The sequence below is a fragment of the Periophthalmus magnuspinnatus genome, chromosome 20 (genome assembly GCF_009829125.3).
Source record: "Periophthalmus magnuspinnatus isolate fPerMag1 chromosome 20, fPerMag1.2.pri, whole genome shotgun sequence".
NCBI lineage: Eukaryota > Metazoa > Chordata > Actinopteri > Gobiiformes > Gobiidae > Periophthalmus > Periophthalmus magnuspinnatus.
Window position 1 is genome coordinate 15,325,931 of NC_047145.1, and position 26,674 is coordinate 15,352,604.

General features: G+C 39.6%; 1 protein-coding gene across 2 annotated transcripts in view; it reads right to left on the bottom strand.

The window, feature by feature from the left end:
• Positions 1-11,657: 11,657 nt before the first annotated feature.
• The window catches only part of plod2 (procollagen-lysine, 2-oxoglutarate 5-dioxygenase 2), a 34,203-nt gene continuing 19,186 nt past the window's right edge, over positions 11,658-26,674 (bottom strand). The window contains exons 7-20 of one of the 2 annotated variants that reach the window (XM_033985824.2): positions 26,409-26,506; positions 25,470-25,571; positions 23,073-23,198; positions 22,869-22,990; positions 21,546-21,650; positions 20,047-20,172; positions 18,014-18,155; positions 17,078-17,140; positions 16,075-16,188; positions 15,270-15,335; positions 15,045-15,149; positions 13,198-13,344; positions 12,650-12,775; positions 11,658-12,487 (exon numbers count right to left, since the gene is read on the bottom strand). In XM_033985824.2, the coding sequence (XP_033841715.1) occupies positions 12,332-12,487; positions 12,650-12,775; positions 13,198-13,344; positions 15,045-15,149; positions 15,270-15,335; positions 16,075-16,188; positions 17,078-17,140; positions 18,014-18,155; positions 20,047-20,172; positions 21,546-21,650; positions 22,869-22,990; positions 23,073-23,198; positions 25,470-25,571; positions 26,409-26,506 (1,598 nt within the window). In that variant the 3' untranslated portion in view covers positions 11,658-12,331. The remainder of the gene's footprint in view (positions 12,488-12,649; positions 12,776-13,197; positions 13,345-15,044; positions 15,150-15,269; positions 15,336-16,074; positions 16,189-17,077; positions 17,141-18,013; positions 18,156-20,046; positions 20,173-21,545; positions 21,651-22,868; positions 22,991-23,072; positions 23,199-25,469; positions 25,572-26,408; positions 26,507-26,674) is intronic. The other variant, XM_033985825.2, reaches the window with a different exon arrangement.

A 26,674-nucleotide genomic window follows, 5' to 3' on the forward strand; every position in this document is an offset into this window, starting at 1 on the left:
TTAGCAGGTTATTCATAAACCAAACAATAGTCCAATTATCTCAAAATAAATGTTGTCACACAATCGTAATAGGCCTTTTACTTGTGCAGAGAAGAGCTGAATGAACGCCAATATGCAATTGTTTCCTTTTTTTAGGGTTACAACCTGAAAAATCTAAGGTGATGTGACAAGTTAGTCTCATCTGACATAATATTAACCACCAATAGACTGAATAAGATACCATCACTTGTAATTTGTCTGTTAAGTTTATTTTTTAATAGATTATTTTTCCAGACCAAGGTTTAGAGTCTTGTCACACCAGACACCTCTTCCTCTGAGTGGTCACGTGATGTTGCTGTGATGTGTCCAGTCAGCAGATTTTAACAGGTTTTGGTGCTGTCTTCCTACCAGAGAAGGCAGGACGACAGCACCATCTGTAGTCCGACTTCTTCAGGACAGTATCCCAGGTGTGTGACAGTAAAAAGGCCCCCTCGTCCCGGTTTAAAGTCCTGTGGGCAACGATATTTGTTGGTCTGGAAAAATAATCTATTAAAATAAATTAACAGAAGACCAGATGAACCTCATTCGACTATGTGGTTTGCTTAGTTGTTCATTTTGGCTTTTCTAATACCCCAGATAAGCATGAACAATGTTAATGCCCTTATTCACTTATTAGCATCCCTATACGGAAATATGTCTTATGCATTTGACCCATTTTCCGCTATTACCTCAGTGGAACCTGTCAGGAGCAGTGGACAACCGCAGTGCAGTGCTGTGGACCAATCTCCATATCTTGTATATTAATTAAGTAAGTCTTTGTGTATGAGATGCTTTGTCCTTGTTTAAACATCCCCAAATTTGGTAGTTCTACAATAGTATCCCTTGCCCATCTGTGTGTGAACTTTGCAGACTTGGGCCACCTGGATTATTGTCGCCCACGGTTTCTGTTACAGTTTTGCCTGATTGGCTCCATTCCACTCCCCATACCTCACTGACCAGATGTCTCCCCCGCAGCATAACACCATGAACTAGTCTCACTTTATAATGTGGCCTGCTCACTCTCCCTCACACACAATTTCAACCCATTTATTGCCATTTTATCATCCACAATATCAGCTCTGGAGAAGGACCTTGCAGGAAGATGTCATCCTTGATTTTTTTTTTTTTTTTTTGCCTCTTTTTATGCTTGCGTGTCATATTCATCCCTGTATCTGCTTAGCCCTCTTTCGCTCTTAAATTATCAGATAGCAGTAATGACACCATTGAATTTGGCATTTTAGTTAATGTTCCATCGCAGCCTGGTGCATAATGGACACAAAAAACTCACTTAATGCCTATTTTCTGGCACAACCCTGCAATTTGACAAAGCCTGGATTACTGCTCCTTTCTGTAAATAGCGTTTGGGGAAAATACCAGAATCGCGCTGTCCTCTCCGGGTTTGTGTTATTACCGTAATGCTTCCTAAAGTGGCTCAGTAAAAATGATATTACACGCACACCTCCTTATCAGTAGCACTCTATCATTTGACTTTTTTTGTAAGAAGCTAAGTCCGCTATACCAATATAAGATGGATTTCACAGCTCGCCTGGTGCAGACAGTTAAGGCCACATTCCAGACCGGAGGAAATGATGTCAGCTCCACTCAGACTACCATGACTCATTAGATTCTGTAGAAAATATCTCTGCAAGCCAAATGTCCTGCCACTGTCTGTAACTTATGGGAACCCTTTATGAAAATAGGACAATATTAGACATGGAAGTAACTGCTATACACACGACTTTCTTTCCCGGATTCTCATTTGGCGCTATGGATGGATTAGTTTTGACATTTAGCCTGGACGGGGGCAGCTGGTCACAGTTTTGACACTTGATTGTCAGATATCCAGTCACCAAGACTGCAACATCATTCATATTCACTACAACACCACAAACAACAACTAGACAGTTTTTTTTGGTGACAACTTTCAGCCTTGAGTTGGAAGAAACTCCATGACTGTAGATTGACCGCCTGTCCTTCAAGAATTGCTACAAGAGTTGCACAAAAACAGCAATGAAATAACACAATATCTTACATTTTCCTTGCATAGAATGAACACTTTTTGACATTTATTGTGACCTACTGCTATCCCACTTCCACTTTTTATTGTGTTTTGGGAGATAAGTTTGAAAAGCGTGTCTGTCTTTATCTATAAGCTCAAATTTCCAGAGTCCATCCAACCCTGGGTCAGCTCTATACACACACACAAGTCCCACTTTTACAACTATTCCAGCTGTTGCACATAAAAATAGATTAGACAGGATGCCAGGCTTATCCGTGTTGAGAGCAACAAATACCAGCACTTGATCAAAGAGGCCATCGAGATCCGTAAACGAGGTCCAAGGAGTTTAAATCGTGATGAGGGACCTGACACCTTCTCACAAACATGGGGTGCAGTCCAGAAGAGGGCATAAGCTTTCCTTACGGCCTGGCAAAAACAAGTAAGCAGCCAGTAAGATGCATCACTACATTATCACGTGACGTTCTGGAGAAGGCTACAGTTCATTCAGATCAGATCGGAGAACATTGTTATACAACACAGCCAGGAGCCCTTCTCACTGGTCACCCATTGATGTGTTAATCTTGTTTGGATGTTTCATATTTGTACTCAAAACGGCAGAGATCCATGCTGCAGTTCTTTGGCGCTCACAATTTTGTATTATTTTAACAGCACCACAGTGTGACATTTCAGGTTCAAGCCCTTCTTCAGACAAGGGGTTGACCTCAAAGCGTCACATTTTGGTGCTATTAAAATACTACAAAATTGGGAAACTTCAAAGAACTGCAGTGCGGATCTGATGTTTCATATTTGGCAAATCAATTTTATTCTGTCATTCGTTGTAGCACACCCACATTGCCCATTTGAGAGACAGTTCAACAATTCAAAAATAAAACAAATAGTGCTAAAACGTGGAAACACGGTGGGTCGCTATGGCATTGTTGGCTTCATTTTGCAAGGCCGAACAAACTTTTTTCTTTGAGGATTGCATATTGTAATAAAATGTTGAGGGCCGTAGACTAGCGGTCAATACAATGAATCATTCAAATTGTATTCTGCTCCAGTTTGAAACCGCGTCTTTTTTCAGACTCAGTTTATTCATTTGTATGTGTCTAACGCTTTTGGAGGTCATCAAGGTAGATTCTTTTGAAAACTTGCAGTGAATGCTTGTAATACTTGTACTATGTGTTAGATTGTTCACTCGGGCCAATTCGCCTGCAGGGTTTGGACCAACAAACATCAGTGTGAGGGCCACGTTTGGCACCTGGGCACCTTTGGACATCTGTGATTTAGAGTGGCAAGTTATTGAGCAAGCCAGCCAGCTAAGTTTATTTATATAGCACCTTTCACAGACAAGGAAGTCATAAATTACATCACAACAAGAAGTTAAAACTCATAAAAATAACACATAATTATAAAAGTCAAAGCAACAATATGGCGTCGTAGCGTTTCCTAAAAAATCTATTGCACTTTAAAACGCTTGACCAAATAAGTGCCTGCCGTGTCAAATCAGAAAAGAATGATGTCTCTGTGTATTTTTTTTTTATATAAAGAGGGTCTTCAGTTTGACCCCCCTACGTCTGAAACTCGACCAAACAGGATCGTGCAATCAAATTTGGGTTTTATTTCAGCGACACATGTGAAACGAAGCAGCACATTTCCCACACGCCCATCTGAAAACAGAGATTCATCGGTCAAGTGTGTTTTCTGGATGACAACTAATAATACAAGAAGCCTTAGTTCAAACTTTTTGTGCAATGTTTTATCTCACAAAGCGATGTTATTTTTATACATTATATTACTGTGGCATATCTAATTGTGTCTTACCTGCTTTGGATTCTACCACGTTTCATAATCATTTTGGCAGAATTTCAGCAGCCTGTACATTCTCCTTCGCAGTGCCGCTGTGCTTATGTGATCTAATTCTTCATTGGTACAGGAGTGATGATGATGGGAGCGATGGCTCAGGAGGCAGTGCTGCAGCTGATGTTCCTCGCTCCATCACGGCTCACTCGAGAATCATTCTACATCATTATCGCTAATGTACAGATCATTTTCCAGCCCAATCTCCAGATATTTACATTGTGATTTATAATGTTGAGTTTTAGCACCTGAGAACAAGATATCATCACCGCTAAGCAAAAGTTTGTAGGAGTCAGATATCCACAAACTTGAAATGATTCGTAAATTGTAAACAGTGATTGACCCCATCGCACTTGTAATCTTTAAAGTGGGCGTAGAATCTTATTGCATGTAAATAGGCGTATGGATTTCTAATACAGGGATATTAACCTTGAGGTCTTGATATGAAATGAAAGTGGAAATCTGATCATTATCACAATGTGGGATGGTCATAAACGTCCAAAGATATGAATTATTAATCATACAAGATGGCCCCTCCAGCTCATTTATAGCCATGTGTAATTGATTTTTAATGTCAGAAATAGGAACAGTTAGTATAATGTTACTAACTGAAATGCCAATCGACATGAACTGCCTGCTAATTTTACATGCACATTTATAGTTTTCTGCCTTTGGATGAATTAAAAGTAACCATCTTTAACTTTGCATCCAGTTTTGTTTTATATTTTAGTGAAAAGTACACAAATAAGGTGAAGGTGCACATGTGTAACTTTTCTTCCTTCAAAGAGATGTTTTTGCTTTGTCTGAAATGTACCACAGTATGGCATTAAACGTCTCCATAGCTTCTCTAATCTGTCTTCATGGAGACAAGCATCATTTGCGCCAATAGGCCACGTAAAAGGTCAGATATGTGGAGAGGAATGCATATTTGTTTTGTGCAGTATAACATCTGTAATTTAATAAATGCAAGAACATTCTAGGCAAATCAGTCTCCATGGATACAGCCAGGTGACAGAGCCCTATGAGAAAGGGTACATAATGCATCTTTAATTACAGTGTCTATTTCCCTCAACCTGTTTTCAATGAGTTTTGTTTACATTTTTTACACACATTTTATGAATATGCATTGTTGATATTACGAAATAATCAAATAATCAAATTTCTTTCTTTCAGATTTCATCCTTATATTTTTTATTTTTTTTTCTGCTTTGAAATGACTATCTTCTTTGTCTACTCTCTGTGACCCTGAGCCAATCCACAGTGTACAGGAAACCCAATACTATGGGATTGACATGCTTCTGAAGTGAAACCATATGGACTCTGTGTACCGGGCAATAAATCAAGAATATTTGTCACATTGAGACCACTCCCAGCCCACATAAAGACATATATCAAACATAGAGGGTTTTTTCAAATGTTTTTATAGTTTACTGACCACAACATATATTTTCAGAAGGACAACGCCATAACTCAAGACAGTAAAAAATAACATGACCTTGCGAATCAGCCTTGCATTCCTGTTCGCTTGGGTAACTTCATATACAATACTGGATTCCTTGCTCTGACCATACTGCGTATTTACAGACTTATAAGGCATCAGGGTGAGAGATGGACCTCTGGTTACTATGGTCCCCTACCCCCAACAATCACTGACCTTTAAATGCTAAATTACCTGATCCGTTTCAAAGACATATACTAGCTCTTGCACAGCAGTCGTCTTCAGTGAAGTTGTACAGATGAGCAATATTATGCAACTGTCTGATGCAATAGGTTAAGCGAACAAAACAAGGGCAAAAACAGTACACAGATGACTTTATTTGGGGACTAGATTCATCACACTATTATTATGTACACTTGTCTCCTGGCAGAACCAATTTGCAACTTCACTGCTGCAAAGACACTGGTTTGTGACATCAAAATACATGTTATACTTGACTTATTTTGATTCCTAGTGCTCTAATTGTATGTTGTTGTTTTTTCTTCATCTGATCTTGGAAGCTAAGCAGGGTCGGGCCTGGTTAGTACTTGGATGTGAGACTGCTGGGAATACCTGGTGCCACAGTGGGGCAGCAGTAGATCTAGTCTAGAGCATAGTGTCATAGTGTCCTTTGGCAAGACACTTCAGCCACATTGTCTAATTTGAATATTGTTGTGTGTGTTGGTGTTGGTGATGGTCAGAGGAGGAGTCGATGGTGCAGATTGGCAGCTTCAATTCTGTCAGTCTGGAATGAATGAATAAAGTACAAAATTGTAAAGCAGAATCACTATATGACATGAATGCAACGTTATTATTATTTTCTTAGCTAGCTGCTGATAAGGTAGAGTTTGTACTTTGAGGCTCATCTAAAGCACAGGTGCACAAATTGAATGCAGTTGTAAATGTTTTGTCCACTGAGTTGTTTAATGTTTGGGAATAAATCTTTTCCAAACTGCAACCTTTATTACTACAGTAAATTTCCCCTGTCTCACAATAGTGCAGAAGGTCTAGCCCAGCAAACCATGTGATTTCTTTAATTACAAATACTTTGCTTTATTTCAGCTGGACAATTACTTACAGCATTGTCTGATCAAAGCTATAAGATGGTCATTGTCAACAGCACTTTTTACTGTCAGCTTTCTAGATTTCAACTTTCGAGTACCGAACTCAGCCTTGGATACAGATAAAAGCACAGAAACCACATCTTGTATCGTAAATCATTCAAAATTAACACAATCCTTTTGAAATGACTACTGTTTGTGGCATGGGCCTGGGGAGTATATGCCTCCCATGAAATACGATACATGAAAAGAACTGCATGACGGCTTTCACCTCACACAGATCATTGCATCAATTTGCAAACTTTGAAAAAAAAAAAAGATGTCTCCCACCATGATGACTTTACCATAACAGCCCTAAACCACAATAGGAGAACTCCTAACCCAAGTGTCCAGCATGGATGATTCCTTTTTGTGCACGCAACAGAGAGGTATCCAAGTGAAAAAAAGTCTTTTCAACTTGCAGTAGGCCTTTGAAGTCGCTGCCAAAAGTCGCAATTAGAAAGATTAGAGGAGGATGAGAGGTTGGTTTTGTCCTGATGTGCTGTGGTTACCAGATTACCAGTCTCCTATGGGTGCTGGCGGGAGCAGAGAGTTCATGGGGAGGACTCGGAACATCTACACCCGGGTTTTTAAAAACAAAACCCGGAGAAGAGGAGATCCAAACCGTTCTGGAGCAGGAGCCACACAGCACAGTATAAACGTACAATTAGGTGGTGGCAGCAGACAGACACTGCTTGGGAGTTTGTCTATGGCATGAGGTCATACAGGCCACTGTGGGAAGGAGTCACGAGTCAGCTTCCACATAGCTGCATACACCACAACTACTCACAGCTTTGCAATGGAGCTAGGGAGCAAGTATAATTTTATAGCGTTAAGAAATTAGCACCATTGCCAATAAAATATATCTTTTGACTGGTAAAAAAAATACTCAAAATGGTGCTTATAAACAGCAAACTGAAACCTTTAGATGCACCAAATTATCATAGCTAATTGCTTGCATATATTATCTTTAATTGCTCGCTTGCTTGGCAGTCTACCTGATCAAATATTTAATTATATCATTAATTGATTCTAATTATGTGTTCTTGTTCTCATCCCCTCAGATTGGTACAAAAATACCCTCTAATTATTTCACCATGTTGTTGACAGGTAGGACATCACGTTGCCATATAAATTGTAGAATCTTTGCAAAAGTTCAAGTTAAATATTGGTTTATAAATGCAACTTTTTGTTTTTTCTGGGTACTCGTATCATCAGTCAGTCATCCAAAACCTGCGTAATTGAAACTGTGACTTAAAATTATGAATGTGGAGATAGAATGCTACTTTTTGTGTGTCATCTGGGATCGATTAGGAGATCTTAATGCATAGTGACAACAAATTCCACAACAGTTGTCAAGTGCCTCCTACCTTGGACCCATATTATACCCGGGAAAAGCTCCAACTAGCCACAAACCCTGCTCCCTGGAATAGATTAGAAGATGAGTGTCTTATTGAGCTTAATGTTTAGTGAATTTCTGGGAATCAAACCCACAAACTTCTTTCTGTGTGACAAGAGTTTTAACATGGTACATCTTTCCTAATATTAAAATACTGTTAAGAAATGGGTGGTCGTAATGTTTTGTATGATCAGTAGTGACGACTTTATCACAATGCTTAACCTGCAAATTCAATTTCAATACTAAGGAATAGACTTGATACTCCATACCAATTCCAATACCACGATAATAAAAAACTCAATAGACTATAGAATGTCATTTTCAACATTAAATAGTAGTACTTTCTTTTATATTACCATGTGGCCTTGCTGTGGAACCTGAGGGATTCCTTAGTCGTCCAGGTAGCTTCCATAGTGGTCCATGGGTGTATACTAGAGTATGTGGTCTTACATTTGTTCTAATACAGCTCAACATCATTCTAAAGCTATTCAGGAAAGGTTCAGACTTCCCCCATTCGTACGTGGCTTCCCCTCCGCTCTGCACTGCATCTCCATTATGCCTTTGTCTTTGCCATAAATCAATACATGCCTGATGTTAGTGTGTGCGAGTGCGGGGCTGTGGCAGATTGTTTCTACAGAGCGTTGCTGTGTAATTTGGTTAAATGGCACTTGCACCCAGTTTACTTCAGGATGGTAAACAGACTGCTGGTAAAAAGGGAGTGTGCTGCTGATAGACTAAAAGCATGCAATCTGCACTAATTGGCACCATGGGCTATAGAGTTAAATCCGACCTACCTGGAAGTTTTATTTTAGGTCAAAGTCAAGTTGAAATACTAGTTCTGAAATTATGCATCCTGAAATAATGTGAAATTACATTTTGGTGTCAATTTATAAATAATAGTGAGAGAGAGAGACAGAACTTGTTTGGGGCCAGAACATTGTCTTGAGGTATTCCACAACATTGCAAGATAGCATCAGAACACACATTTTTGCCACTAGAAACCATATAGAATCATCACCGATCTACGGGGACTAGTGGTTATGGAGCATTTACCCTTGAACTGCAATGTAGATGCTGATCATTAATTAGCATGTTTGTTGTATGTTGTTGTTATGGAATAAATTAAAGTAACCAGAGAGTTAGAAGAAGAGGCATGAGGCTGGACTTCTAACGTAAGAGAAATTATTTACTCAGTACATAGAGACATGAACTCTCAAGACACTGTGATAGTATTGTCCATTCCAGTCCAGTCCAGTCTAGTCCAGTCCAGTCCAGTCTAGGTATGCTTCCATTGTAGGGAATATTATACCTCTGACGGCGTAGTCCAAGATAATAAGGACTGAACTGGCAGTGTGAGGAGGCTGGCACGGCACAAAAATGCAATTTCTCTTCCAGCTGTATGTTGTAAAAATATTTTGAATTTGCATGAGGTAAAATTTTCTCAGGGACACAGGCCTTTATAAAATGTAAAGTAACACCTCTTTTGCTGTACACTCATGTGGTTTTAAGGTCCTCACATTGAAATATCCCATACATATACAGTATGTACATATACAGTACTTCCTTTTTAAATTGTAAAGCAGTCCAGCTAACACACCCATCTCCCCGTTACCCTAAAACACTGTGTCCCCAACGCTTCCTGGTTGTGTTTGTGTTCCGTCTCAGTACTTTTCCACAAGACTTGACTCACTGCTGCACTGCACTTGAACCCACGTACCCCTACCCCAGCCTGCTATCCAAACACCACCCAGTCCGTTTTCACTGGTTATCATACGCTCCATACCACGTACAATATACATATCACACACAGAGCAGACCTGCTGTTGTGTTCCTTTCTTTAACAAGTGCCAGGACATAAGTGCTCTGCTGGCTGATGAATGCCTGCCCGAGCTGGAGTAGAGCCTAAACAATTTGGCAGTGATTGTACATATGGCGTTTCTAATGGCTTCATGCATTAAGCAATACTGCAATAATATACAATAATGAGCCTAGTTTAATCTAGGGTGAAATGTTTGGAGCTTGTAGAGTTTGAATATAACCACTATGGTGTTTCTATGCAGGAAATTACAATGCACCTAACAACCAGCACCTATTCATGAGTTTCTAGTTATGAGGACTTTTTCCCATTTTCCCATTATTCCCAAAAAATATAATATTTGTTTTAAATTGTTACTATGACAATGGTCCTAATTTGTTATTATTCTGAAACCCGTGGTAAATTATGACCCCAAGCCCTACCCGTCTTTGCAAAGTGAGAGTAATACACTTTCACGCTAGTTTATTTTTATGCTTTAAAGGTTATCCTGGATGCATTTGCACAGTTAAACACTTCACTAACAACAGTCTTTGTGCACACCACATGCCAGACTGGCACCAGTGGTATGCTCTGTACCATACAGATCTAAACCACCAGTGTCACAAATGCCCAAACACAGTGTAACCTCAGGCATCTCATCCCAACACCTAATTTCACTGGTTTGTTTAGGCAGGAAGTATTGCTCCAAAACAGTGTTTGTCTCTATGGCAGCCTGCAGTTAGCGGTGCAGTGCACTCTGGTATGTTCTTTAGTATCACGGTTCTTCTCTTCGCACTGTGGCCTGGAGCTCAGCTGGTCTATACAGGGACAGTGGGGTTTATAAACAACAGATTTATTTCGAATGTTGGTTTTAGGTTCTTTTAACCCAGATCATATGATATAAGAATGTTCTGCTGAATTTCAGTAATGTTTCTGAACCTTTTTAAAACTATACATTTTACCCACCTTGCCCACCTCATATTTCCCCCTTCTCCCTCACTATTTTGGTCGTTCCTCTACCCTGTATGAAGTCCTATCTTTGTGAGGCTGCTGGTTTATGAGGTATGTCCTGCATGCCTCCCTGGGATCAATGTCACCTTTCAGAAACTTTTGGACACAACGCAGACTGGGAAGTGATGCCTACAAAGAACCCCTTTGAGGTGCAGGCCTTACCCCCAGTGCTGACCTAAATCTGCTCATTCCCCCTTTCCCTCCTTCTCTCCTCTCTATCCCTCTCCCTCTCTCTCCCTTTCAAGATCCAACAGATTTTCAGACATCTTGCCAAGGCCCTACTGTAGACGTGCACGTAGCCATGGAGGTAGCCCTGGTGCGCTCTTGAGTCTTGGGGGTGAGGGTTGGTCTCTGGAGGTGGGGGAGATCCGATAAGATGCAGAAGGCTGACATGCTTTCAACTCTTCTTCTAGCCATATATCTTTCCTGGTCTACAAGATGGTGAAACTGTGCTGTCAAAATATTAATGGCTAAATCAACTAGGTCAATAGCTAGAGATGGTAATATTAAAAGTACAGTGGTATTAGTACTTTCTTCAATGCAGTCAAAGCCATTATGTTATTACCACAACAAGTTAAATCTAAAGTTTCTGGATATTGTTCGATAAGAATGGCAAAAAAATAAATAAAAAATGAGTGCTGTGGACAGAAAAACCTGAGTCACTCTTCTTCAAAGCAGACTTTCTGTGGACTGTGATTTCATCAGTCGCCCCCCCCTCCTCCACCTGTACAGCCTCAGTACATGTTTACTCTTGTACCCCAAGGTAAACTTTACTACATTCACACTTCATGTACATCATCATCACGCCCTGCCTCCTCCTCCTCTGCAGAAGAAGTCGTCCCAGAAGAACCAGCCGTGCTCGGATTGTTTCTCCATGTGTCACTGTATGTACTCCACTCCAGTCCTCCAGAGACCTGTTCTGAACTATGACATATGGCAGTGCACGGGAAAAGCTCAGTGATCACTTCCAGGCACACACATACCAGACATCGAATGCATTTTTATGAAGCTTTTGTTTTATTTCAAAAATAAGTTAAACAACTTTATTCTGTGCTTATCAAAATCCATTCACACAGGTCCAAGAAAAACATGGCTGAAGAATTTGTGACAAAAAACTTCATGAAGAAACAGATTGTTGCATTTTGTCAAACTAAACCTAACTTGATTCAACAGACTTTTGTAACTGAACAAAAAAAACATCACAAACTCACAAATCAAATTTGTGTTACAGCTCAAGATAAGAAAACAAGTGAAGTCCAGCAATAGCTTTAAGGCAGAGTCACAGGAGGGCAGCACCAGTAGCAGATTACAGTACCAAAAGTTCAGTGACATTTTCCTGAATGATCAATAGATACACAAACGCCACGTGTGCTAGCAGGTCAATGCTAACCTCACTACAGGAGCGAGTTCACAAGATTACCAGTGTGTTTACAGACTCGATTAGACAGTTTCATTCCCAACAATAAATAACTGTATTTTGTTTTCTCATGATTGTCACTTGTTTTTGTGTATCTTTAGTCTGAATTTTGTCACTTCCCTTTCAACATTTCACTCTGTTTGACAGAGATTGTATAACAATTCTTTACTCTTTTAAAGCATTGACTTTAAAATAGTAAAACAAATGTGAGCCACAAATCAACAAACAAATAAAACCTTCTGTAAAAAGCCTAGCTCAGGGGTCGACGAAGGACACTGCGATGTAGCGGGTGCCGTTGGTGGTGGGCAGGCCCTCGTGCAGGTGGGTCAGGCGTCCTGGGTGCATGAAGCTCCACCCTTTTCTGGGAGACTCAATGGAGCAGTTATATCTATGGAAACGGCAACCTCCACCCTACAACACATGACAATATAATTAACACAATTAGTTAGAAGAAGTTTTGAGATGCTCTGAGGGCTGGGCGAGAAAACCATTTTTCTCTCATATTGAACAATTTCTTTGTCTGCAAACTTTACCCACTGCAACTAGAGGAAAGTAAAGATCTTAACCCAGTACCTGAAAGTCTGTGTTCTTGTGGTTGAGGGCGATGTTGATAGTGAACGTGGAGGAGTCGTGGTGTGGCCTGAGGTACGCCTGTCTCTCTGGAGTGTACTTCACCACAAAGTTCATCACCGCGTATCCCTACAGAGGTACACTTGATGTTATTAGACAGTACAGAGCCACTATCACTCCCAGTATATGTGCTTGTGCAGTAGGGCCGAACAATGAGTAATTCTGAGTAATGAGAACATCTGTAATTGCAATTTTTCTGACAAGCATTATAATTGCAATTAGATTAGCAATTTAGTTTACAGCTTAAAAAAACTAAAACATGAAAGAATATACAAGAAAAACATGTATTTCATAAGAGAACAGTTCTAAAATACAATACATTTTATGCCGAATAAGAAGGGTTATTTTGTTGTTTCTTGTTTGTGGAGGAAATTACAGTACTTGGAAAAAACCCCAAAAAAAAGTCAAATTGAGATTTTGATTTGATTGTGATGAATCTTGCAGCTCTACAGTGCAAACATGTCTGAGTGACCCTTCAGTTTTCCACTCACCTTTGTATAGTACCCGGAGAAAACCTTTAGCGTCACTGGTGAAATGAACTCTCGGAGGAAGTGCAGCCACTCTTTTTCATAACCGATCTGTTTCATGTGGATATCGTCTGTGGGTACAGTCTCGTAGCCTCCAGAGATCCGTTTGTCCTGAGAAGACACAATGGCGTGATTAACGACGGAACAAATGACCCGACCGCCTCAAAGTGAGAGACAGAGTTTTGGCGGTAGCAGAAGTGTGTGTCTGGTGACTATTAACCACAGGGTGTGCTGTTGTCTGCAGGACCAGGCTTAATGACCCATACAGCTAAGCCTTTTCCCAAACGCACCCATTCATCTTTCCAGGCAAACTTTGCCACTTGCTAATTACCACTTTCTAACTACATAAAACAAGTTGCACGCATTACACTTTAAAACGCAAGATTATTATACCACTGTAAAAGGTTTAACTCTATGATAATTAGCAGAGTGGAATAAAATTAAAACGGCAAAGAAAGCCAGTGTTTATATTATGATATATATGCAGTACATATGATTTGTGATGGTTTTGGCTCAGGGAATAGACCAAATCTAAATGAAATTACTCATGAAACTACAGTGTATTAAAAATGAAGTATCAAAGGTAACTTTATATTAACTAAGCACTGCTACTGCTACAGCTGCTGCTACTGCTATTACTACTACTACTATTATTAACTAAGTACTGCTACAGCTACTGCTATTACTACTACTACTAATATTATTAAGCACTACTACTACTACTATTATTAACTAAGCACTGCTACTGCTACTGCTATTACTACTACTACTACTAACTAAGCACTGCTACAGCTGCTGCTATTACTATTACTATTATTAACTAAGTACTGCTACAGCTACTGCTATTACTACTACTTCTAATATTATTAATTAAGCACTACTACTAATACTATTAACTAAGCACTGCTACTGCTACTGCTGCTGCTACTGCTATTACTACTACTACTATTATTAACTAAATACTGCTACAGCTACTGCTATTACTACTACTTCTAATATTATTAATTAAGCACTACTACTATTATTAACGAAGCACTGCTACTACTACTACTATTACTACTACTACTACTACTATCAACTAAGCACTACTACTACTATTACTACAACTATTAACTAAGCACTGCTACTTCTACTACTACTACTACTGCTACTATCAACTAAACACTACTACTACTATTAGTACTATTATTATTAACTAAGCACTGCTACTACTACCACTACTACTACTACTACTGCTACTATCAACTAAGCACTACTACCACTACTACTATTATTAACTAAGCACTGCTACTACTATTACTGCTACTAACTACTACTACTACTCTCAACTAAGCACTGCTACTACTATTATTAACTAAGCACTGCTACTACTACTACTACTACTACTACTACTACTACTACTACTACTACTACCACCTTACTACATTTCTAATACTAGTACAAGTATTTTAGTTGAAATACTATCCTATATCCTACACTAGTCCATAGGTGCTACACTACGGTTGACAGATCTGACAGATTGTCCAGAGACACTGATTAAATGATGGTTCCAAAGCAGAGACAAATTTCCCTATGGGGACAATAAAATCTACAAATACAAATGAAGTCCTCTCTCTATGTTCATTGTGTATCAATTTTGTAACAACTGACTAAATAATCAGTTAAAAACAACTATCAAGTACGAGATGACGGCTTAAGCAGTGAGCGTGAGAGCCTCTGAGCGTTGCATAATGCGTGTGCACTCAGGAAAACCCAGTGCTGAGTGCTGACTGGAGGGCTTTGTCCAGTGTCCCTCCGCTCTCAGCACTGACCTCATGTTTGCCTCCAGACCATGAGCCGTAGTGCTCCATCTCCTCCACTAGTTCATCACAGGCCTTCTCTGTTAGGACGGGGAACCAGAACACATCCGGACAAGGCTGCAGCAGACGCACACACAAAGACACAATTCAAAACCCCGAGGAACGCCATGTGAAATGTAACATGCTACCTCTATACTTCATACTGCTATATTATTTACTATGTGTTTGTACATTTACCTCTTCCATGTAGTTGTGGGTGAAAATCTGTGTATAGTTCTGGTGGATGTACTTCTCCTTCCAGTCCTGTGGAGATAAGATATAACGTTAGTCAAGGGCCGTATTGTCTGGACTGTTTGCTGACCTGCATACCTTACATAGTTAATCCCACCTCAAATACCACGCGTGCCAAGTACCGGTCAAAATCCCCAAAGCTTATATTACCTCACATCTTGTCATTCTCAAGTAGGGAAAGGCAATATTGACATAAAAGTGTATATCTTAAAGTAACACCAACTTTTTGCTGGCGGCACGTCACCTATAGTACTGCATCTTTCAACCAATACTTTGAAATATGTTTTATGGCATATGGTGGAACGTTTTATACAAATATATAAAATTCCTGTGGTGACAAGAAGCTGGTGGACCATTTTTGACTAAAACGTTGCTCAATGGACTTTAATATTTTGTACTGATTCTCCCGATATAATAATAATAATAATACTGTTTAATATTTTGATGTGTGATCTGTGAACGGCAGACAAAAAATAAATGGGATGTACTATTAAAAAACTTGTTTGCAGGTTTTTGGCAGTTAACGTATTAAAGACAAAAAAAATAAATAAATAAATAAAGATCTGAAATACGTTAAACTATTTCAAAATAAGATATCGCCCACCTCTGCTCACAAGCATTATTTCACCCACAATCCTTCCATTACAGCTAATACTATTCACAGGTGCCTGCTGCTCATTTGTGCCTTACAGAAGTAATTGTTTCTCTATTTCACAATGGAGCAGAATAATATACCTGCATAATGACTTACCACTGGGTTTTCGAATATCTGCCACAAGTCGTTGTTATAATGAGAAATGTTATAATTGGCTGTGGAAATTAGTCTCCCGAATTCGTGACGGTTTGTTATGTACATGAAGACTCCCTGTGGCAAACGGAGAAAAAAAAAGTTCAGTGAGCTGCGTACAAAGTTACTAAACAGGTTTCTCAGTAATGGATCCAAATTTACACACAATCTGAATGTGAACACCTAACGCACGGCAGGTCCTCATTATGGGACTGTAACTGATTTAAGCATTCAATTATAGCTTTAATTCAACTGGATAATTGCAGAAAGGGTGTTTGTCACAATCAAATGCTTGATTGGTGGGTAAAACCAACAGAAACATAAGTGCCATATAAATAATCCGGGATTATTTATGGGTGCTGCAGGGCGTTGTGGGCTGGGAGTGAGTTAAGATTATAGGAGGAGGGAAAGGACGTGGTTTGGGTCAAAGCAAATCAAGGAATTCTACTTTCCTTAGAGGGAAAAAATGAGGGTGCTCTACTTTTGGACTCACTATCAGACTAGGCTTTCTATAGACTTACAAATATGATGAATTAGAATTTTGGAAAGGGAATTACCAAAAATGTGCCAAAGATAATATGTGATAATGCTGCAGCCTAGTCTGAGATCAGTCTTTGAGTGGAGGGAGCAGGTGGCTACAGTTAAGGAGCTGTTTGAAATAAGGCATCAGGACAGAGGACTTGCAAATGGACCCTCCTCCCCTTTGACCAATCCAAGATAAACAACAGGTGTTTTCTACCACTTAAGCGAATACTTTTGCACTTAGATTCACTGAACAAAGTGTCACCAGGCATTCCTTGCTGTAAATGAACCCTGCTCTTTCACATAAAAAGCTGACAATTTTATAATGCTATATTTTAATTGGCTTTTGCATTTACAACATGCACATAAAATACTAGACTGTGAAATATGTGCTATGAGCTACGCCACTGGACATGTCGTTAGAATAATCAAAACAAATGGGAACCTTCGGGGGCCTGAGCATATGGAATGATTCCGGAGAAGGGGAGTCTTTTTCTCTGTGACTGGTCTAAAATAAAGGAGAAGCATTACGTCAATACGGTAACATAAATACTTAAGATAGACAGAGACATTTGTCACATTCGCATAGTTAAAGGAGGACAGCTCAGATGCCTGTGTGTAAAAAGAGCAAAGGTCCCTCTGAAGCTGATGTCTTTGTGAGGAAGTGAGGCATGTGCAAGGCATGCTGGGAGAAATAGTTACACAATCCAAAAGTGCACAGTTTGGATACATTTACAATTAGGTGAAAAGTTAGAAACCCAAAGTGATTTTGTCAGTTCATCAGCCAGGCATTGCAGCTGAGTGCAGTGTCTCTGGTCACATACGACAGGGAGAGCGTGATGGATGTACAAGTATAAGGCGAGTTTAAGCTCTTAAGCACCGCAGAGCCCTCCAAAAACACAGGCAAGCCATGCCTCGATGACAGACGTGAGACGATTCAACCACATTCACTATACTTGCCAGTATCCTGTTTGCTGCACTGTTGGTTTCATCAAGATTAACATTCATATTGTAAATTAAAGTGCATATGACAGGTTTTCATGTTTTTTCTACTTATTACATGCTTTGGCGTGATGGTGCCTGTGGTAAATGTTTAGTGTAATTTTACATCAGCGAAGTGGTTTGTGGAGTTGAGAAGAATGGTACAAATAGGAAGTAAGGCTGAGTACATCTACCAATCAACAGCTAAAATTCCATCTAAAATGCAGGGACAATTAATCAGGGACAAGAAAATGTTAAAACTAGACTTTTTTTTTTTCTTTTGGTAACATATCTTTTAGTGAAGTCAATAGTCTAACCTGTCATATGCCCACGTATAAAATATAGAATAAATGAACACAAATTGCACTTTGACACAATAACACAGGTGGTTCGCCCTCACCAGCTCTCTGACATTTCTGCAGAAAGCCATGTCGGGGTCCAGTTTCTCCAAAACAAAGTGGTTCCTCTCCTTCAGCTCGTTCCTCAATGTTGCGCCCTGGATGAGGTAGACATGGGCCATAAAAGGAATGTTCCACACGCCCCTAGAAACAACAAGTGCACAGCCTCAATTAGAATGAGCATTCCTCGGATGTGCGAGGTTGTGGCTCTTCTTGTTTTGGAATGTAACTTGGTAACAGTCCTGTGTAGGTGGTCGAGTGGTCAAACGGACTGGGATGGAGTCTACGTGTTCCCTCTGTGTTACAGTGGGGGGTCCCTTTATGGTTTTGCATTAAAAAGACATTCGGTCATTGGTAAATCTAATCTGCCCGTAGTTATTTAAAGGCAGATAAAATTATTGTTATGGCAAGATAGATCCCTATAACTTGCATAATATTCTTGATGATTTATGAATACATTTAACTGAACTACTGTATATAATATTACTATAAGAATATACAGATTTGTTGCTTGATAAATTTACCAAATCCTAAAAACAGGACACAGGACGCTCTTCCAGCTCCTGCAGATGAATGTGAATGGGCGAGTACATTGAAAGTGGAAAAGCGCTATATAAAAATGCGACCATTTACCAGAAGTCCAATTTCCACCAGCTCTCTTTACTCTGCTTGGGTCTAAACTTTAAGAGCGAGGTATTGAGGTAATGTTTTCATACTAGACCAAGTAGATGTCTATGAAAATGTGTCAGATTCTATATAATAATGGAAACCAACCCAAATAGATGTTTTAATTCCTGATGTGATGAAGACTACACTGCCACTTCTGCTATTACGGAAGATTTAACCTTATCCATGTTTTTCTGTCCATCCCGCTGTCCATGCTGAACTCTAAACTTACTGCTTGACTTGAACCTAATGCTGCTTGCTTCTCTTCTGCGTCTGATGTGCCGTCTTGGTCCGCTCCTCTGCAGCCAAAGATCTGTGCTATTCTCAAACTCTCTCTTTGAGTAAAGTAGACCCTTGACTGGCCACAGGTTCATGGGATATTAAACTTCCTCTGCGGTGAGTCGATGTATATTATTTAACTGTATAGGGCTCATTTCACATTATTTTTAAGTACAAAAAAACTCCAAGACCAAGGTTTCTTCAGAGCTATTTTGGAATCAGCCGAGTATATATTTTTATGGCTCAGAATAGGTCCTCTTTTGTATAGCTCATTCACATAAAAATTTCTCAATACAGTAACAAGTATTTTAAGTTCAAGGTGGCCTACTACTATCATTACTACTGCAACTTTTACTACAACATCAGTGGCTGCAACTTGCACTCATTCAAAAATACATTACTCTATTAAAGGTCCCAGATTATGCAATTTTCAGATGTACGTTATAATGCTGTTTCCTCATCATAAACTACCTGGAGTTGTGTTTTGTTTCATTCAGACATATTTAACACACAAACGCTGCATATTTAGGCAGAAAACACTCGGTTCCACCTTGTGACGCTACTGCTCCACTGTGTTTTAATACTCCATACACTTCACTAGGAACATTTGGATGATTTAAACCCTGGAACTGCTCATTTCTACTGAACTAAAGGTAAAACGTAGCTGTTAACGTAGCATTTTGAGCTAGGCAGACTAATAATAAAGGGTCTCTCACGTGTGAATGAAACAAACCACAACTCCAGGTATGTTTTTGATGAAGTCACAATATTCTAACATGGCTCAAAGCTCCGAAGAGTCAGTTTTGCATAATCTAGGACCTTCTAATAAACTACTACTACAAATCACTTCCCCTCTGTGACCTTATCTGAATACTACTACCACAACTACTACTGTCACCGCGTAAAATAAAAGTAGTTCAAATGCTATAGTACGCCATACGTATCTTTACAAGACAGTTCAGGTTCCCCGTACACTTATGATCACATTCCCACAGTGGTTTAATGCCTAGATGCAGATAAGTGGAGCGTGACCAATGCACAGCTCTTCTTCCATAGCGTAGCGAGGTAAGTGTGGTGTGGTTGTACTTACACACGTTTTCTTTGCACTATGTCGACATAATCTTCGGAGCGGGCGTAATAACCGTCCAGGCTCAGGGCTCCCCAGAAGTTGGACCACAGTTTGCCGTGACGAGTGACAAGGGGTCCAATTATTTTTCTGTAGAGAGGCAGAAGGCAAACGAGGAGAGATGGTAATTCTGTCAAAGGAGATAAAACTCAAGCTAACCACCTCATGCAATGGAATCCTCGTAGAAACCATGTTGTGTGTTTTCGCTGAATTTGTCTGTGGTCGAAACCATAAATCACAATGTGTTATTTACAAAGTACTTCATAGATTTTAAACACAACCTTAGTTATGAAACAGCAGGCATTCTGTGTAAGAAAAAAAAAAAGCTTTGAATAGATATGAATAAACCTTTTCCCAGCCATTTTGTCCTGTTCAAACTCTTTGGTTTTCCAATTGAATTACAATTTTCACCTGATCACAGGCAAATCCCATATGCTGCAAGTGTTATGTAATATAATATCCTCTGTACTCCTCTCAGTGTGGAGTCATTATGCATAAAACCTGCCAACACCATAGTCTAGGTCTTTACTAATATGCTCTAAATATGTATGTTGTTCCTTATAGAGAAAATAAAGGCTAAACTAGTACTTTATATTTCAGGGTTATTTTAGATGTTCACGCTCCTGGACTTTTTTAAAATGTATATTGAATCTTGACTTTAAATCACAGCTGTATAACATTTTTCTTCAGATTACATAGGCCTAGTTGCCATGGCGAAGTTATATATATATATATATATATATATATATATATATATATATATATATATATACACATATATACAGCAGCTCTGGTGAATAAATTCTATAGGCAATGTTTTCTATTGCAAGTGATTATTTTGTATACACATTTATGCCACCATCATCCATCTTTGAATAAAATAGTATTCAATTATTCCTTTGAATATGCACGCCTCATAAACCATCATTCTCACGTGGGATGCATATAATGTAAGGAGTAGTCATATGCTTCTTATGAAATGAACCTGACAGTTTCCCTCATGATAAACGATGCTGAGGTTTTATCGTGATGCAAATTTGTCTTGGTTAGAATACAGACATTACGCTGTCTACCAGTGTCTCTCTGTACGCCAAGGGAAATTTCCCATGCACTCTTTAAATATCCCAGAAGGCCCTGTGCTGTGCTGTGCTTTGCATGCCTGCCGCCGGTCACAATACAATCCCACAGCCACATTGACATCTAGTTATACGGCTTTTCCCAATCATGCGTGGCTGCAAAAAGCACATAAAAGACTTTTGGAGTTTGCTTTTTGTCTTAACGCAAAGTGACATTTTAGGCAGATTTTTATTTCCATGCGGCTAGGTCAAAAACAAGAAAACCACAACAGATTATTTTTAAACCTTCATTCTTCTTGCCATAATGTTCTTGTGGTTTTGACGATCAAGAAACAAATCCTTGACAATTCACAACAAGAGATGTGAGATTCTAGCTGCTGCTTTTACCTGTTTTGTTCGATTAGCAGCTTGAGCGTCTGCCTGTTGGTTAGCATCACGTCTGCGTCAATGCTGAAGTAGTAGTCGCAAGTGGCGTCTTGCCGACACAGATCCCTAAAAGTAGAGATACGGAGGAGAGAAAGTAATCATCACTCAATGCAATGTGATTACAGTCAATGGAGTTCTTTAAAGAATGACTCTTTCAAATTCATCAGCTCCTAAATATAAGATGTCAGGGCAAATTGCAGACTGGCGGGCTATCCTTAAGTCTAGAGTGGATCAAGTGATTTGGCAAAGATTAGAGGCTGCTAATAAACCGTTATTATAGGCCAGTCTTGACTTTTACTCGCTGTGCGCTCTCGATCGGATCTGCGTAATGAGGGCCCACAGGTTGAATTATTGCGTGACAACAGACAGTAAGTTACACTATTTATGCTGAATGGACGGGTGAATGGACAGGGAGCACTTGTCACAATGGATTCTGCTAAGTCTACAGGTATTGTATAATGGAGTTCTCATGCAAATTCTCAGATAGTAAAATAATAAACCAACAGATATTTGAAGGTGTATGTTGTTGTCACTGTCAGCTGTATTCGTACAATCACGTGACATGTATTTACTATTAGTGATCCAGCAAATACAGGGGTTACTCTGTGAGAGATTGTGATTTTTACCTTTTTGGATTATTAAATACCTGTACAGATGTTTGACTGATGTAATAGGCGGCATGATCACAATTTCTGTTTTAACATAAAGCCTGATGATTTCTGAAACAAAGCATCAACATAAGTAATAGCAGTAATAGTAGTAGTATTACATTAAATTAGGTGTCAATTGTACTTTCCCTCTGTGCTGTTTATGGGTACAATTATTTTCTTGTTTTGATTGATGGGTTTCAGTTTAGTGCTATTTCTACTACTACTACTACTACTACTTCTACAGGGTGGCCCAAAAGTCACTGACACTTTTAAATCTTCAACCTTTAATAGCATTTACGCTAGGGGCATCTCTGGTATTAAAGTGTCGACGGTAACACCGCTGGGTTTCTGAATTTGACCCATGTGACTCAAAGTACCACTGTACAATGACGGTTCGTTCCTCGGTGCTAAATTTGCTCATATTAATGTCGGAAGGGTCGTTCTAAATGCTCTGAAAAAATACAAGAAAAATATTAAGAAACAAAAAAAGTTATGCATTTTTTTCAACTGTCAGTGACTTTTGGGCCACCCTGTACATTACAAATATATAAAATGTTGTTTCGAATTGTTAATTTCTACGGCAACTGTGCTACTTTTTCTTCATCCTTAAAAGCAAAGATTGTGCCCCACATACATGCCCATATTCCTGGCTTCTCCCTGGCTCAGATTCTCCTCCGGTCCCACAACTTTGAAACTGCTAAACGTATTCCTGTTGGCCTCCCAGAAACTTTGGATATGCTTCTCATGGTAAACCTCCTGCAAAACGAGCCAATATTTAGGGATTAGAATAGAGCTGCTATGTGGACAGGGCTGCAGCTGTTGCCATGGATACACTTACATTATTGTGAATAAAAAGTCTGAGCTTGTCTCTGGGATAATCCATGGTGAGCAGTCGGTGGAAGAATTCTGGCAGGAAGGGGGTGGGCTGCTCGATGAAGATCCCGATGAGCACGTTGGGTAGTTCCTGTTTAGTTTAAGGAAACAAATTAGGAGCGTGTCAAACATTGGCTGAGTGTATCTGCATGTGTTTAGAATTAATCATAGCTGCCTTTGACACGTGAACTTATGTATTCATACACAAAATGAAAAGATACAGATGGCGGTCTCTTGAAAAGAAAAACACCCAAAGTCTAAAGTTTCAGCTGGCCACGCACCAATCCAACCGTTTCAGTTCTGATACTTGGAGGTTTTAAAGTTGTATTCACACTCGTCCTGGTTTGGTCCTGGTTTAATCCTGATTTAGACTCGTTTAGTTGCTGTTCTAGTCCTGGTTCAGTGGTCTAAGTCGCGATTTAGCTCCAGTTTAGTTGCGATTAGTTGTGTAAGATAAATTCACTCCAAGTTTTTATCCAGTTGATAAAAAGTTTTTTACACACGACACATAAAAACTGTGACTAAACTGGAGCTAAAACTGGACCTAAACCTACAACTTTTTGTCCATGCCATATTGGATTTTTCTTTTACTATAGATCATACTTGGACGACTGAGGGATTACACAGATATTTCTCAAACCCCAACAATATATTACAAAAGTGACCCAATTATGGCAAATAACTTACTCTTCAAATAACAATGAAACTGGCTCGTATAAAGAATATTTATATAGTTTACGCCCCATATTCAGGGCCAACAGCAATCTGTAAATAATTGTATTACATGGATAGATTGACCTAACTCTACTACCACAAGTCCTTGCAGCATGAAATCCCACGACGATGCTACTACTGATGTTTGTGTTTGTATATATACTATTGAAAAAGTAAATACAATCTATCAAATGTGCTAAATGTGCATAGTGCCAAACGTGACCAAACATGGAGCTAGTTTACAGTACATGGAAATGCGATCCTTCAAGTTGTTTTACTTTATGCTTCTGAATGTTTTTACAGCTGCAGTGAATGAACCACAATGAATCACAATACTCTTATCTGTGAGGACTTGAAAATTCTTAACTGCAATTCCTCTGCTAAATACACATGCACTAAAAGACCAAGTGGGCGAGCGCTACATGTTGCTTTTGTTAATGATTTGAACTCTTGACAGAGCTTAAAATTTGGAAAGCTCTCCCAGTTAAATATGCATTCCTCATCAGTTATGTTGAATTGATTTCTATCTAATCATACAAAAGACACAAAGTTAAATGAGAGAAATACTGATTGTGACGGATACTTGGGTGGACAGCCTAGATGACTTTTTCCCATGACTGCACTGCAGCCCACACAGCTCCGTCTGGACGTGTGATGACCAGTTCACAGTGAAGGTTTGGGCCCATATAAAAAGCAGACCAGCACAACACTCTAATTTGCAAGTTCCACAATGACTGCTTTTGGCACCAGGAGCGCCACCGTGCTGCACTATGCCAGTTTGCTGCAGGCATACAGATGGACTAGGGAGAAATCTGTCCCAATGTGTAGAAAGAAGTAGGATTTAAAGTTTTATTAAGGATTTGTAGGTAGAGATGAAGGTTCTTGTAACTGTGCAGTAGTGACCCAGGCTAACCCATTCCACACTGCCCTCCACACACTCAGAGAAGTCTTTGTGCCACTCTGTTTGAATTGAACAGATTCCAGCTGTTGAGGTTTAATATATTCTGCAGTGATTGCTGAGGTTTTAATACAGTCAGATGATGAGGTTAACATTTAGAGCAGGTTTGAATGGGAACAGAATATAAGGTTATTTATTTCTGGGGAAAGTGTCTCGTGCATTGCTTGACAGTTGTGGCTACAAAAACAGAGACATTTCCTATAACCTGCCTTTCCTGCTGTCTGTACTGTCTGTACTATCTCTACTGACTGTACTGTCTGTACGGTATGCTGCCAGCCTTGGTCCAACTCTGTGGCAAATTCTCATGCCGACCACTCGGGGTGACTGTTGTGGACAGAAGCCATGTGAGGAGGCCACTAAAAGCAGGCTGCTACACAGTGACACCCCTTTAAATGAGGCCTTGTGAAAAGCCCATATCCATACTGTACACCGCAGCAGCGCCGCACTTCCTCTTCCCTCTGCCTCTGGCCTTTCCCTGGCACCGCTGTATTTGAGAGGGTCCAACAGGACCAGCGGGCACACACTCTGCTCAGTGTGCAGTGTTTGACTTATCTCTTAGAGACAACATTATTCATGCTGTCTAGAGTCTGATGAGGACAGGTCCTATCACAGAGCATGACTAAAGGCTGACTCAAAATGACACAATTACACAGATCATGGTGGAAAACAGTTTGATCATAAAATACTTACTCTTAACTCTGACAAATCCACATTGTCTTCATCGCAGTGGCTACAGCCGTGTTCATAGTTCCAGGCGTTGGGGACATAGTTGCCCAAGTAGTTCAAGTACATCTGTAAAAAGAGAAACACTAATAATGAACATCAAGTCAAATCTGTGAGAATCACGACTGAACAGCTTTCACACTGCACTCAGTTTTGTCTTGTGTTTCCGTCTCACTACAGATTTTAAAGGGAAGTGTGGTCACAGGTGCTACAACAACAACAACAACTGTTGCCCTGTCTCCTGACCCCGAGTGCTGTGTTGATATAGGCCTATGGACTGGGGGTAATGCATCTGCAGGAAGTACCAGGTGTAAGAACTGGCAGCAGGTCAGCCTCTGCTTTGTACACATACTACTGTTACCACGCTTCATGTATATTTACCTCCATGGAGATTTCTCTTATTACTATTCAGAGCAACTCTAGGGGACAGCTATAAGTTTCAAACAGGCAAAATACTGGTGGAAAATGTCTGAAAACAGTAAAGCATTATATTCAGTGATTTAGTATAATCAGACTTCAGAGAGCCGGGTGGTGGCAGAGTTGACTTAAAAGCATTGACGTCCTTAAATGTCCTGCTAGCATGCTCCTGAGTTTTACAGCAGTCTAATCCTAGTGGTAAAAATATGGGCGTTTTTTTGGCTGGACTCTCTCTTTTAATAATGACTTGGCCAGATTACTTGGCAACAGAACTTTGAAGCGGTTTACATATGAAAAATATAGCTCACTTTTGGCTCAAAGTGCTATTTTGTGTTCACACTTAATCCATCATTACATACAGACATCTTAAAGGTCCAATGGCCAACATCTTTTAAAAGTATCTGTTCAAATGGAATAGAATGTTCAATAATTCACTTGGGTGTTAAGTGTAAAGAATGTAACAGGCCGGACGGTGCATTTCTCACTCACTTTGGTGTTTCCGTTGCCATGGACGACCACTGGGAGAGAGTCGTAGGCTGTGTTACGGACTCGAACGCGGTCAGTGCCAAACTTCAGAAGCACCTCGTCTGCCAAAACAAGGTAAAAGAAGTTTTAAAGGAAAGATTTGGATAATTGACAAGACCATTGTTTCAGCCTTGAGAATAAATTGTAAAACTTTAGTATGGAGGAAGGCTTAGTTTCATGCAATTTCAGCATTCATTATTTTTCATGAAAAAGCCAGGAAACACTTTTAA